At 37.5% G+C, this 19,303-nt stretch overlaps 1 protein-coding gene across 1 annotated transcript in view; it reads right to left on the reverse strand.

Moving 5' to 3' along the window:
* Positions 1–19,303, reverse strand: part of LOC122806230 (copine-8-like) — a 4,689,459-nt gene that overhangs the window by 3,336,334 nt on the left and 1,333,822 nt on the right. Inside the window, exon 4 of the mRNA XM_044076480.1 lies at positions 1,870–1,973. Within this exon, the coding sequence (XP_043932415.1) occupies positions 1,870–1,973 (104 nt within the window). The remainder of the gene's footprint in view (positions 1–1,869; positions 1,974–19,303) is intronic.

A 19,303-nucleotide genomic window follows, 5' to 3' on the forward strand; every position in this document is an offset into this window, starting at 1 on the left:
GCACATGCCCATGTTACCACCTCCATGCTGCACTCTTTCTCAGCACTAGCTTATGTTGGCAACTCCATGCCACACTCTGTCGCAACACTAGCCTATGTTACCAACTCCATGCCACACTCTGTCCCAGCACTAGCCCATGTTACCACCTCCATGCTGCACAATTTCTCAGCACTAGCGTATGTTGTCAGCTCCATGCCACACTCTGTCGCAACACTAGCCTATGTTACTACCTCCATGCTGGACTCTGAGCAGTAGCCCATGTTACCATCTCCATGCCGCACTCTGTGTCAGCACTAGCCCATGTTCCCACCTCCATGCTAAACTCTGTCTCAGCACTAGCCCATGTTATCACCTTACATTATTTAGCATTTTATTTTTTTATTTTTTTTACTGGGAAAATACAACTGGGTAGGAAGCCATTTTCAGTGCGTGCCTGGGAAGAAAAGTTCTAGATTATCAGAAAACATTTTGGCAATAATAAGTTTACAGTCTTTAAAAATAATACAAAACAAATATAATTTAGGTAATTGTGCTACATTAGATATAATATGAAAACATATTATTTGACAATTATTTAACAGTTAGATATATTTTAACCAGTTTGTAGAGAAATTATTGGTGACTTGGTATAATATAAACAGGAATTACAATTGGAAGTGAGAAAAATGCAAGCATATGGTATATTTAGCAAGAAGGCTTGGGTGGAGAGACTGATAGAAATAAGGAAGTGAGTAAAGAAGGGAGAGTAAGGAGATGTGAGGTATGGAGAGGTATTTGTATACATTTATGGATATAGGTTATCAAGGTGTTGAGCAAGAACAGGTTACAAGAACTAACTACATTAGTTGATAGTAGTCTGTCATTCGACACCCATGTAGCTAAAGTAGTTAGGAAGACCTTCTACATTGCCCACCTTATCATGAAGGGATTCTCATCTAGATCAAGGGAGGTCATAGTCTCCCTTTACTCATCACTCATCAGACCAATGATTGAGTACAATGCCCCATTCGGAATGTATCTGACCCGACACTTGCAGCAGCTGGAGAGGCCACAAAAGTTCCTCACCAAAAGGATAAAGGGTCTCAAAAATCTGTCCTATGCTGCCCGACTGAAAGAACTCCAGCTCTATTCAGTCGCCACCGCTTGCTCAGAGGTGACCTTTGCCTCAACATACAAGGCCATGTCAAACCCAGATTTGATGAATATGCTTCACCTCAAAAATCTAGATCCATCAGAGCCACAAGGGCGGAGACTTAAACCTGACACGGCTATTAATAGGACGTGCTGGAGGGATAGATTCATCACCCAAAGACTCCCTATGCTGTGGAACAAAATCCCGGTACATGTGAGGCAGAGCACCTCGCTGGCCTTGTTCAAGAGAAATCTTGACCAATGGATGGGAGATCGCAGATATACCCCAGGGATTACCTCAGTGTCACTGCTCGACAGAGGCACAGAAAAATAATGGGTATAGTTCCCCATACTAAAGGGGTGGCCTAAGCCACAAAACGATGGGCTAGGCTTGTAAATGCCCTCGGGCAGATAGCCTAGTATGAACCTATGAACCTATGAACCTATAAAGCAAACATGTTCTATTTACTTTTATAAATTGTGTGAATTCTGCTGTTGATGTCTTTGTTGGTGACCTCGTGAATTCTGCTGCTGATGTCATTGTTGGTGACCTCATGAATTCTGCTGCTGATGTCATTGTTGCTGACCTCAGTCTGCATTCACACTATGCAGCAGAAGAGCTTTGGCTGTGTGGGACTGGTGGGATTGGTGGAACTGGACCCAGTTAAGTTTTACTAAACTGATATTCATTTTTCATTATCATCTGACCCAAACTCATAAAAAATGCTGCTTACTTACAGATCAAACCGTAGGTTTTGTTTCTCTTCAAAGAAGTAATCCAACACAAACTTCCGCACAAAATCTGGATTTAAGGTATTGTCAATGACCTCTGTTCTTCCAAACTGTAAGCAGTGAAAGAAAAAGAAAAGAGTTAATAAAGTAACATGAATTCTAAGATGATTTGCATCTAGTTTTTTTGTCTCACTCTTTTGGATTACAGTAAAATAAAAACAGTTTTTTTCCATATTCTTTACTTGCCTCCCCAGAAGACAAAAGACTGCAGGCAATCTCCAAATGTCTCTTCTAAAACCATGAGTTTTGGTTTTGCATTCTGCATGGCTCCAAACCTAGTCTGACCTGGTATCTTGAAATTGAATCTCCATATCCAGTTCATAAGTGTCTTTAATTAAACTGTTGTCTTACTCCACCTTGACAAATATAATAAGCTACTACTATTTAGCCCTCCATTCATCCATCTAACTGTACATTCATTGTGAGAAAATTATATCTTACAGAGGTTTGCAGCTGTCTGCAACATAACCTGAAAGGAAGTGAGGCCTGCCCCTCTGCCTGTATACATAGAAACCTGATAAGTTCCATGCCAATAGAAGCATGTAGACCACTAATGAAGATAAAGAGGTGCATTAAGTATATTCCTTTCCCTATTTATTATTTTTTCTCAGGACATGTGCATGAAGGAAATATCCTAAGTGTCCTTCTCCTCAGAGCTGCTTTTATTTTATTACTGGCCTTCTGCTCAGCATTACCAATGCCCCAGTACAAAAACACTCAAATCCATGTATTCCATACCCCAACCATAACCTAAGTATAGAAACCCAATGGCTTTCTGTACATTAACCAAACTAAAACATATAAATACAAAACCGGCATGGACAGAAGGAATGTCTTCCATATCACCCATCAGCTAATATTCGGTCTGCCTAAAGGACAGGGGCCCTACATACAGGTTTATTTTGCTTACTTACTGTAAATCTGACCTTCATTCTCATGAAAGAAAAATATGTTTTTCAATAGAGTCTCTTACATGAACACCTCCGTTTTTGTAGATGGATGTAAAGGTACAAGAAAGCCTTCTTTTTACATCTGATTTCTTCCAAAGGACAAATGCTGGCCATGTTCACATTAACATTTTCCCTCAAGTCAGAAGCATCATTCCCTTACATATGGCTCATATTAGCCACATTCTCAGAGATGTCTTCTTTTAAAATCAGGTTTGCATACCAATGTTTCTTATTTCATTACCAGCTACAACGTTCAGAAATGTTTCAGAATTTGATCCATGCCCAATAGGATTCAGAAGACAAAACAACATTCATATAAATAAATTCTAATATCTAATATGAATATAATATACCTAAAGGTAAGCACTCAGAATTAAATGACTTCCTTCATAGATTTTGCATGTGTGTGCGATGTACTTTTTACTTTACCAAATTCCTATCGTTCTTAAGATGTAGATATTGTGCTCTCTTATTGACCACTATTATTTTTGTCTATAATATAACAGACGGAACAGGGAATCCAAAAGAAAGCACTGGTCCACAGGTTCGGTAATGTTGTCTGGCAACATTACCGAACCTGTGGACCAGTGCTTTCTTTTGGATTCCCTGTTCCGTCTTTTATATTGGGTTTTTTTCTTCTTCACAAGTTTGTTTTTATTTTTGTCTATAATGTACTTCAATGATGTGCTGTCCATTTTTGCCTATGTAATTCTTTTCATACTAATTGTATCTGTTTATTGGAACTTTTTCACCAGGCCTCTGCTGAAAACGGGCCAACAGCCCAGATGGACTTTCCCAGTAAACACATGTAAAATAAAAATTAAATAAAATCCTAGGTTTTACAAGCGCCAGACTTCAGATTGTCTATGTTACTAAATGGTAAACTGCTGTATTCTCTTTAAGAGAAAAACAACAAGGAGAACCATCTCTATCAGCTCATAACTACATAATCTCCATTGACCCATGAATGTCAGTTATGGCAGATGGCATATGACTGGCCATTTCACCAGTATGATGCAGTCATTTAGCAGTAAAGTACTAGGCATGCATTCTTAGATTCTACTTTCAAGATTAAATCCATATAGCAGCTAAATTCACTTTCAGCCTAAGTCTAGTGGCTAAGAGCTTTTTCTTTATCATTTCTTAACTTGCCCTCTGCTTCAGGACTTGACAATAAACTTTTGGTCTTGCCCCTTGCTTTTGTGCCATCTGTCTTGTCACTGGGGATGTATACAGACAGAGATTTGAGAATACTCTCAAATAACATTTTGGCAGTTTCCAGTTTCTGATTGTTTTTGTTTCTTCTCCTACTCATGATCTTGATCTGAACACATATATGACACAGGGTACATACATCCCATAATTAACAGTGCATCACACACAAATGTCCCATCACCACTGCAGAATAGTATAGCTATGAATTCAATTACTGACATTACACTGTAACACACACACACACACACACACACACACACACACACACACACACACACACACACACACACACATACACACACACACGCCATGTTAATGACATACAACACAACAAGCACATGCATTCAGTCAGTGGTATTGCACAGTATACATGCACCCCATCACTTGCATTCTGCATGGTCCTCATCACTGGCATTCTGTAGTATACATGGGCATCCTATTACAGGTAATGACATCACACACCCAAATCTCCCTATCACTGAGATGTTACAGAATCCATGTGCATCCTATCAAAGACATGGTACTACAACACAATATGCAACTTATCACCATCATGGCATAGACATACATCCTGCTGCTGGCCCAGCAGAGAACACCACATGCATCTCTTCACTAAGCTAACACCAGCACATGCATATGCACACACACACACACACACACACACACACACACACACACACACACACACACACACACACACACATCTCATAAAAAACATGGCACAACACAAGACACAGAGAGACAGACACACAGGTCATCTAATCAACTGCAAAGTGTAACACACACATATAAAATCCCATCACCATCTTGGTAGAACACACACATATACATTCTGTCACAAATAAAGTATAACGAAAATACATTATCTCACACGTACAGTAGAAAACACACAGATACATTTATATTCCAGCATGGCACAACACAAATATATGCCCTCACTAGCATGACTAAAAATATACATGCATCCAATTAGAAGGCACAATGGATAATGTAACTGATCACCAGCACAACATAAAACATATAAATATCCTTTGCCAGCACAGCACAACATGTACCCACATTATATCATCAGCATGGCACAACACATACCGACATTACACCGTCAGCATGGCACAACACATACCCACATTACAACATCAGCATGGCATATATACCCATATTACATCATCAGCATGGCACATTACATCATCAGCATGACACAACAGATATCCACATTACATCATCAGCATGGCACATGTACCCACATTACATCATCAGCATGGCAGAACACACACACATATGCATCACATTTCTAACATAACAATATGCACCCAATCACCAAACTGGCAAGACACACATGCAACATTACACCAGCATCACACAACACAAAGATACATCCCCACATCAGTGTGGTACAACACTCATACATCCTATCACTACTCTGATACACATTATATCACTGTCATAATACAACACATATCTCATAAACAACATGATCTGGTTTTGCAGTCAGTGCAGAGGATAAGGGCTATAAGCTTTTGATAAACTGCTAATATATTCCAAGGTTTGATTACCTCAGCCTCCATTTGGCTATTGAGTGACTCTGAGCAAATTACTTCACCAAATAGTGCACTCAGGCTGAATCTGAAATATTTTATATGGATCAGCTAACATGTACAAACAAATAAATGATGCAACAAAAACATATATTCCTTCACCAGCATGACATCACACTCTTATAACCCATCATCAGCAAGACACAACATGCAGATGCCTGCATGCATGGTACAATGCATATATAAGTTCTATCACCAGAACAGTATACAACACAGCTTTATAGCATCATTAACATGGCACAAATTCTGCACATGTAACATCACTAGCATAGCATAAGACACATGTATACGTATCAGCACCGACATAGCATAACACACACATACTAACATCGCCAGTATAGTATAAAGCACACACACGCATGCACAAACACACACACACACACACACACACACACACACACACACACACACACACACACACACACACACACACATAACATCACCAGCAGAGCATAAGACACATGTATATACCAGCACTAGCATAGCATAATACACACAGACACCGACAGACAAATGCACATACACATAAATTCACCAGCAGAGCATAATATGCATATATAAGGTCAGCAGCATAGCATAAGACATATATTAACATCAGCAGTACAGCATAAAACACACACACACACACACACACACACACACACACACACACACACACACACAAACAAACACATTCAAAACATCATCAGCATGACATATAACATACATGCAAAAAACAGCAGCACAGCATAAAGTATACATACATATCATCACTAGAATGACACAAAATGCGTGTACTGTTTATCAAAAGCAAGGTACAAAACACATATATATAGCACTGTCAACAAGGAACAACATATGCATACATAACATCACCAGTATGGCACAGCAGGAGAAAGCTCACACATATATCCAACTGCCATCATGTCACACTACATATGTAAATGCTATCACCAGCATGCATAACACACATTGAATATCTCTTCACCAGCATAGCACATAACCAGCATGATACAATATGCATACATATTCACATCACCATCATGGTACAATATGATACATATTCACATCACCAGCATGGTACAATATGATACATATTCACATCACCAGCATGGTACAATATGCATACATATTCACATCACCAGCATGGTACAATATGATATGTATTCACATCACCAGCATGGTACAATATGATACGTATTCACATCACCAGCATGGTACAATATGCATACATATTCACATCACCAGCATGGTACAATATGCATACATATTCACATCACCAGCATGGTACAATATGCATACATATTCACATCACCAGCATGGTACAATATGATACATATTCACATCACCAGCATGGTACAATATGCATACATATTCACATCACCAGCATGGTACAATATGCATACATATTCACATCACCAGCATGGTACAATATGCATACATATTCACATCACCAGCATGGTACAATATGCATACATATTCACATCACCAGCATGGTACAATATGCATACATATTCACATCACCAGCATGGTACAATATGATACATATTCACATCACCAGCATGGTACAATATGCATACATATTCACATCACCAGCATGGTACAATATGCATACATATTCACATCACCAGCATGGTACAATATGCATACATATTCACATCACCAGCATGGTACAATATGCATACATATTCACATCACCAGCATGGTACAATATGCATACATATTCACATCACCAGCATGGTACAATATGCATACATATTCACATCACCAGCATGGTACAATATGATACATATTCACATCACCAGCATGGTACAATATGATACATATTCACATCACCAGCATGGTACAATATGCATACATATTCACATCACCAGCATGGTACAATATGCATACATATTCACATCACCAGCATGGTACAATATGATACATATTCACATCACCAGCATGGTACAATATGCATACATATTCACATCACCAGCATGGTACAATATGCATACATATTCACATCACCAGCATGGTACAATATGCATACATATTCACATCACCAGCATGGTACAATATGATATGTATTCACATCACCAGCATGGTACAATATGCATACATATTCACATCACCAGCATGGTACAATATGCATACATATTCACATCACCAGCATGGTACAATATGCATACATATTCACATCACCAGCATGGTACAATATGCATACATATTCACATCACCAGCATGGTACAATATGATACATATTCACATCACCAGCATGGTACAATATGCATACATATTCACATCACCAGCATGGTACAATATGCATACATATTCACATCACCAGCATGGTACAATATGATATGTATTCACATCACCAGCATGGTACAATATGCATACATATTCACATCACCAGCATGGTACAATATGCATACATATTCACATCACCAGCATGGTACAATATGCATACATATTCACATCACCAGCATGGTACAATATGCATACATATTCACATCACCAGCATGGTACAATATGATACATATTCACATCACCAGCATGGTACAATATGCATACATATTCACATCACCAGCATGGTACAATATGCATACATATTCACATCACCAGCATGGTACAATATGCATACATATTCACATCACCAGCATGGTACAATATGATACATATTCACATCACCAGCATGGTACAATATGCATACATACATATTCACATCACCAGCATGGTACAATATGCATACATATTCACATCACCAGCATGGTACAATATGATATGTATTCACATCACCAGCATGGTACAATATGCATACATATTCACATCACCAGCATGGTACAATATGCATACATATTCACATCACCAGCATGGTACAATATGCATACATATTCACATCACCAGCATGGTACAATATGCATACATATTCACATCACCAGCATGGTACAATATGCATACATATTCACATCACCAGCATGGTACAATATGCATACATATTCACATCACCAGCATGGTACAATATGCATACATATTCACATCACCAGCATGGTACAATATGATACATATTCACATCACCAGCATGGTACAATATGCATACATATTCACATCACCAGCATGGTACAATATGCATACATATTCACATCACCAGCATGGTACAATATGATACATATTCACATCACCAGCATGGTACAATATGCATACATATTCACATCACCAGCATGGTACAATATGCATACATATTCACATCACCAGCATGGTACAATATGCATACATATTCACATCACCAGCATGGTACAATATGCATACATATTCACATCACCAGCATGGTACAATATGCATACATATTCACATCACCAGCATGGTACAATATGATATGTATTCACATCACCAGCATGGTACAATATGCATAATTATTCACATCTCCAGCATGGTACAATATGCATACATATTCACATCACCAGCATGGTACAATATGCATACATATTCACATCACCAGCATGGTACAATATGATATGTATTCACATCACCAGCATGGTACAATATGCATACATATTCACATCACCAGCATGGTACAATATGCATACATATTCACATCACCAGCATGGTACAATATGCATACATATTCACATCACCAGCATGGTACAATATGCATATGTATTCACATCACCAGCATGGTACAATATGCATACATATTCACATCACCAGCATGGTACAATATGCATACATATTCACATCACCAGCATGGTACAATATGCATACATATTCACATCACCAGCATGGTACAATATGATACATATTCACATCACCAGCATGGTACAATATGCATACATATTCACATCACCAGCATGGTACAATATGCATACATATTCACATCACCAGCATGGTACAATATGCATACATATTCACATCACCAGCATGGTACAATATGCATACATATTCACATCACCAGCATGGTACAATATGCATACATATTCACATCACCAGCATGGTACAATATGCATACATATTCACATCACCAGCATGGTACAATATGCATACATATTCACATCACCAGCATGGTACAATATGCATACATATTCACATCACCAGCATGGTACAATATGCATACATATTCACATCACCAGCATGGTACAATATGCATACATATTCACATCACCAGCATGGTACAATATGCATACATATTCACATCACCAGCATGGTACAATATGCATACATATTCACATCACCAGCATGGTACAATATGCATACATATTCACATCACCAGCATGGTACAATATGATATGTATTCACATCACCAGCATGGTACAATATGCATACATATTCACATCACCAGCATGGTACAATATGCATACATATTCACATCACCAGCATGGTACAATATGCATACATATTCACATCACCAGCATGGTACAATATGATATGTATTCACATCACCAGCATGGTACAATATGCATACATATTCACATCACCAGCATGGTACAATATGCATACATATTCACATCACCAGCATGGTACAATATGCATACATATTCACATCACCAGCATGGTACAATATGCATACATATTCACATCACCAGCATGGTACAATATGCATACATATTCACATCACCAGCATGGTACAATATGCATACATATTCACATCACCAGCATGGTAAAATATGCATATGTATTCACATCACCAGCATGGTACAATATGATACATATTCACATCACCAGCATGGTACAATATGCATACATATTCACATCACCAGCATGGTACAATATGCATACATATTCACATCACCAGCATGGTACAATATGCATACATATTCACATCACCAGCATGGTACAATATGCATACATATTCACATCACCAGCATGGTACAATATGCATACATATTCACATCACCAGCATGGTACAATATGCATACATATTCACATCACCAGCATGGTACAATATGATACATATTCACATCACCAGCATGGTACAATATGCATACATATTCACATCACCAGCATGGTACAATATGCATACATATTCACATCACCAGCATGGTACAATATGCATACATATTCACATCACCAGCATGGTACAATATGCATACATATTCACATCACCAGCATGGTACAATATGCATACATATTCACATCACCAGCATGGTACAATATGCATACATATTCACATCACCAGCATGGTACAATATGATACATATTCACATCACCAGCATGGTACAATATGCATACATATTCACATCACCAGCATGGTACAATATGCATACATATTCACATCACCAGCATGGTACAATATGCATACATATTCACATCACCAGCATGGTACAATATGCATACATATTCACATCACCAGCATGGTACAATATGCATACATATTCACATCACCAGCATGGTACAATATGCATATGTATTCACATCACCAGCATGGTACAATATGCATACATATTCACATCATCAGCATGGTACAATATGATACATATTCACATCACCAGCATGATACAATATGCATACATATTCACATCATCAGCATGGTATAATATGCATATATATTCATATCACCAACATGGTACAATATGCATACATATTCACATCACCAGCATGGTACAATATGCATACATATTCAAATCATCAGCATGGTATAATATGCATAGATATTCAGATCACCATCATGGCACAATATGCATACGTATTCACGTCACCAGCATGGTACAATATGCATTGCATACATATTCACATCACCAGCATGGTACAATATGATATGTATTCACATCACCAGCATGGTACAATATGCATACATATTCACATCACCTGCACGGTACAATATGCATACATATTCACATCACCAGCATGGTACAATATGCATACGTATTCACATCACCAGCATGGTACAATATGCATATGTATTCACATCACCAGTATGGTACAATATGCATACATATTCACATCACCAGCATGGTACAATATGCATATGTATTCACATCACCAGCATGGTACAATATGCATACATATTCACATCACCAGCATGGTACAATATGCATACATATTCACATCACCAGCATGGTACAATATGCATACATATTCACATCACCAGCATGGTAAAATATGCATATGTATTCACATCACCAGCATGGTACAATATGCATACATATTCACATCACCAGCATGGTACAATATGCATACATATTCACATCACCAGCATGGTACAATATGCATACATATTCACATCACCAGCATGGTACAATATGCATACATATTCACATCACCAGCATGGTACAATATGCATACATATTCACATCACCAGCATGGTACAATATGCATACATATTCACATCACCAGCATGGTACAATATGCATACATATTCACATCACCAGCATGGTACAATATGATATGTATTCACATCACCAGCATGGTACAATATGATACATATTCACATCACCAGCATGGTACAATATGCATACATATTCACATCACCAGCATGGTACAATATGCATACATATTCACATCACCTGCATGGTACAATATGCATACATATTCACATCACCAGCATGGTACAATATGCATATGTATTCACATCACCAGCATGGTACAATATGCATACATATTCACATCACCAGCATGGTACAATATGCATACATATTCACATCACCAGCATGGTACAATATGCATACATATTCACATCACCAGCATGGTACAATATGCATACATATTCACATCACCAGCATGGTACAATATGATACATATTCACATCACCAGCATGGTACAATATGCATACATATTCACATCACCAGCATGGTACAATATGCATACATATTCACATCACCAGCATGGTACAATATGCATACATATTCACATCACCAGCATGGTACAATATGCATACATATTCACATCACCAGCATGGTACAATATGCATACATATTCACATCACCAGCATGGTACAATATGCATACATATTCACATCACCAGCATGGTACAATATGCATACATATTCACATCACCAGCATGGTACAATATGCATACATATTCACATCACCAGCATGGTACAATATGATACATATTCACATCACCAGCATGGTACAATATGCATACATATTCACATCACCAGCATGGTACAATATGCATACATATTCACATCACCAGCATGGTACAATATGCATACATATTCACATCACCAGCATGGTACAATATGCATACATATTCACATCACCAGCATGGTACAATATGCATACATATTCACATCACCAGCATGGTACAATATGATACATATTCACATCACCAGCATGGTACAATATGCATACATATTCACATCACCAGCATGGTACAATATGCATACATATTCACATCACCAGCATGGTACAATATGCATACATATTCACATCACCAGCATGGTACAATATGCATACATATTCACATCACCAGCATGGTACAATATGATATGTATTCACATCACCAGCATGGTACAATATGCATACATATTCACATCACCAGCATGGTACAATATGCATACATATTCACATCACCAGCATGGTACAATATGCATACATATTCACATCACCAGCATGGTACAATATGCATACATATTCACATCACCAGCATGGTACAATATGCATACATATTCACATCACCAGCATGGTACAATATGCATACATATTCACATCACCAGCATGGTACAATATGCATACATATTCACATCACCAGCATGGTACAATATGCATACATATTCACATCACCAGCATGGTACAATATGCATACATATTCACATCACCAGCATGGTACAATATGCATACATATTCACATCACCAGCATGGTACAATATGATATGTATTCACATCACCAGCATGGTACAATATGCATACATATTCACATCACCAGCATGGTACAATATGCATACATATTCACATCACCAGCATGGTACAATATGCATACATATTCACATCACCAGCATGGTACAATATGATACATATTCACATCACCAGCATGGTACAATATGCATACATACATATTCACATCACCAGCATGGTACAATATGCATACATATTCACATCACCAGCATGGTACAATATGATATGTATTCACATCACCAGCATGGTACAATATGATATGTATTCACATCACCAGCATGGTACAATATGCATACATATTCACATCACCAGCATGGTACAATATGCATATGTATTCACATCACCAGCATGGTACAATATGCATACATATTCACATCACCAGCATGGTACAATATGCATACATATTCACATCACCAGCATGGTACAATATGCATACATATTCACATCACCAGCATGGTACAATATGCATACATATTCACATCACCAGCATGGTACAATATGCATACATATTCACATCACCAGCATGGTACAATATGATATGTATTCACATCACCAGCATGGTACAATATGCATACATATTCACATCACCAGCATGGTACAATATGCATACATATTCACATCACCAGCATGGTACAATATGATACATATTCACATCACCAGCATGGTACAATATGCATACATATTCACATCACCAGCATGGTACAATATGCATACATATTCACATCACCAGCATGGTACAATATGATACGTATTCACATCACCAGCATGGTACAATATGCATTGCATACATATTCACATCACCAGCATGGTACAATATGATATGTATTCACATCACCAGCATGGTACAATATGCATACATATTCACATCACCAGCATGGTACAATATGCATACATATTCACATCACCAGCATGGTACAATATGCATACATATTCACATCACCAGCATGGTACAATATGCATACATATTCACATCACCAGCATGGTACAATATGCATACATATTCACATCACCAGCATGGTACAATATGCATACATATTCACATCACCAGCATGGTACAATATGATATGTATTCACATCACCAGCATGGTACAATATGCATACATATTCACATCACCAGCATGGTACAATATGCATACATATTCACATCACCAGCATGGTACAATATGCATACATATTCACATCACCAGCATGGTACAATATGCATACATATTCACATCACCAGCATGGTACAATATGCATACATATTCACATCACCAGCATGGTACAATATGCATACATATTCACATCACCAGCATGGTACAATATGCATATGTATTCACATCACCAGCATGGTACAATATGCATACATATTCACATCACCAGCATGGTACAATATGCATACATATTCACATCACCAGCATGGTACAATATGCATACATATTCACATCACCAGCATGGTACAATATGCATACATATTCACATCACCAGCATGGTACAATATGCATACATATTCACATCACCAGCATGGTACAATATGCATACATATTCACATCACCAGCATGGTACAATATGCATACATATTCACATCACCAGCATGGTACAATATGCATACATATTCACATCACCAGCATGGTACAATATGCATAAATATTAACATTACCAGCATGGTACAATATGCATACATATTCACATCACCAGCATGGTACAATATGATACGTATTCACATCACCAGCATGGTACAATATGCATACATATTCACATCACCAGCATAGTACAATATGCATACATATTCACATCACCAGCATGATACAATATGCATACATATTCACATCACCAGCATGGTAAAATATGCATATGTATTCACATCACCAGCATGGTACAATATGCATATATATATTCACATCACCAACATGGTATAATATGCACACGTATTCACATCACCAGCATGGTACAATTTCATACCTATTCACATCACCAGAATGGTACAATATGATATGTATTCACATCACCAGCATGGTACAATATGATACATATTCACATCACCAGCATGGTACAATATGCATACATATTCACATCACCAGCATGGTACAATATGATATGTATTCACATCACCAGCATGGTACAATATGCATACATATTCACATCACCAGCATGGTACAATATGCATACATATTCACATCACCAGCATGGTACAATATGCATACATATTCACATCACCAGCATGGTACAATATGCATACATATTCACATCACCAGCATGGTACAATATGATATGTATTCACATCACCAGCATGGTACAATATGCATATGTATTCACATCACCAGCATGGTACAATATGCATACATATTCACATCACCAGCATGGTACAATATGATACATATTCACATCACCAGCATGGTACAATATGCATACATATTCACATCACCAGCATGGTACAATATGCATACATATTCACATCACCAGCATGGTACAATATGATACATATTCACATCACCAGCATGGTACAATATGCATACATATTCACATCACCAGCATGGTACAATATGCATACATATTCACATCACCAGCATGGTACAATATGCATACATATTCACATCACCAGCATGGTACAATATGCATACATATTCACATCACCAGCATGGTACAATATGCATACATATTCACATCACCAGCATGGTACAATATGCATACATATTCACATCACCAGCATGGTACAATATGATATGTATTCACATCACCAGCATGGTACAATATGCATATGTATTCACATCACCAGCATGGTACAATATGCATACATATTCACATCACCAGCATGGTACAATATGATACATATTCACCTCACCAGCATGGTACAATATGCATACATACATATTCAATTCACCAGCATGGTAGAATATGCATACGTATTCACATCACCAGCATGGTACAATATGATATGTATTCACATCACCAGCATGGTACAATATGCATACATATTCACATCACCAGCATGGTACAATATGCATACATATTCACATCACCAGCATGGTACAATATGCATATGTATTCACATCACCAGCATGGTACAATATGCATACATATTCACATCACCAGCATGGTACAATATGCATACATATTCACATCACCAGCATGGTACAATATGCATACATATTCACATCACCAGCATGGTACAATATGCATACATATTCACATCACCAGCATGGTACAATATGCATACATATTCACATCACCAGCATGGTACAATATGATATGTATTCACATCACCAGCATGGTACAATATGCATACATATTCACATCACCAGCATGGTACAATATGCATACATATTCACATCACCAGCATGGTACAATATGATACATATTCACATCACCAGCATGGTACAATATGCATACATATTCACATCACCAGCATGGTACAATATGCATACATATTCACATCACCAGCATGGTACAATATGATACATATTCACATCACCAGCATGGTACAATATGCATACATATTCACATCACCAGCATGGTACAATATGCATACATATTCACATCACCAACATGGTACAATATGATACGTATTCACATCACCAGCATGGTCCAATATGCATATGTATTCAAATCACCAGCATGGTACAATATGCATACATATTCACATCACCAGCATGGTACAATATGCATACATATTCACATCACCAGCATGGTACAATATGATACATATTCACATCACCAGCATGGTACAATATGCATACATATTCACATCACCAGCATGGTACAATATGCATACATATTCACATCACCAGCATGGTACAATATGCATACATATTCACATCACCAGCATGGTACAATATGATACGTATTCACATCACCAGCATGGTACAATATGATACATATTCACATCACCAGCATGGTACAATATGCATACATATTCACATCACCAGCATGGTACAATATGCATACATATTCACATCACCAGCATGGTAAAATATGCATATGTATTCACATCACCAGCATGGTACAATATGCATATGTATTCACATCACCAGCATGGTACAATATGCATACATATTCACATCACCAGCATGGTACAATATGATACATATTCACATCACCAGCATGGTACAATATGCATACATATTCACATCACCAGCATGGTACAATATGCATACATATTCACATCACCAGCATGGTACAATATGCATACATATTCACATCACCAGCATGGTACAATATGCATACATATTCACATCACCAGCATGGTACAATATGATATGTATTCACATCACCAGCATGGTACAATATGCATACATATTCACATCACCAGCATGGTACAATATGATATGTATTCACATCACCAGCATGGTACAATATGCATACATATTCACATCACCAGCATGGTACAATATGCATACATATTCACATCACCAGCATGGTACAATATGCATACATATTCACATCACCAGCATGGTACAATATGCATACATATTCACATCACCAGCATGGTACAATATGCATACATATTCACATCACCAGCATGGTACAATATGATACATATTCACATCACCAGCATGGTACAATATGCATACATATTCACATCACCAGCATGGTACAATATGCATACATATTCACATCACCAGCATGGTACAATATGATACATATTCACATCACCAGCATGGTACAATATGCATACATATTCACATCACCAGCATGGTACAATATGCATACATATTCACATCACCAGCATGGTACAATATGATATGTATTCACATCACCAGCATGGTACAATATGCATATGTATTCACATCACCAGCATGGTACAATATGCATACATATTCACATCACCAGCATGGTACAATATGCATACATATTCACATCACCAGCATGGTACAATATGCATACATATTCACATCACCAGCATGGTACAATATGCATACATATTCACATCACCAGCATGGTACAATATGCATACATATTCACATCACCAGCATGGTACAATATGCATACATATTCACATCACCAGCATGGTACAATATGATATGTATTCACATCACCAGCATGGTACAATATGCATACATATTCACATCACCAGCATGGTACAATATGATATGTATTCACATCACCAGCATGGTACAATATGCATTCATATCACCAGCATGGTACAATATGCATACATATTCACATCACCATCATAGTACAATATGCATACGTATTCACATCACCAGCATGGTACAATTTGATGCATATTCACATCTCTAACATGGTACAATATGCTTACATATTCACATCACCAGCATGGTACAATATGATACGTATTCACATCACCAGCATGGTACAATATGCATACATATTCACATCACCAGCATGGTACAATATGCATACATATTCACATCACCAGCATGGTACAATATGATACATATTCACATCACCAGCATGGTACAATATGCATACATATTCACATCACCAGCATGGTACAATATGCATACATATTCACATCACCAGCATGGTACAATATGCATAGGTATTCACATCACCAGCATGGTACAATATGCATATGTATTCACATCACCAGCATGGTACAATATGCATACATATTCACATCACCAGCATGGTACAATATGATACATATTCACATCACCAGCATGGTACAATATGCATACATATTCACATCACCAGCATGGTACAATATGATACATATTCACATCACCAGCATGGTACAATATGATACATATTCACATCACCAGCATGGTACAATATGCATACATATTCACATCACCAGCATGGTACAATATGATACATATTCACATCACCAGCATGGTACAATATGCATACATATTCACATCACCAGCATGGTACAATATGATACATA

Source organism: Protopterus annectens, chromosome 7.part0 (assembly GCF_019279795.1).
Source record: "Protopterus annectens isolate FY-2018-M chromosome 7.part0, PAN1.0, whole genome shotgun sequence".
NCBI lineage: Eukaryota > Metazoa > Chordata > Ceratodontiformes > Protopteridae > Protopterus > Protopterus annectens.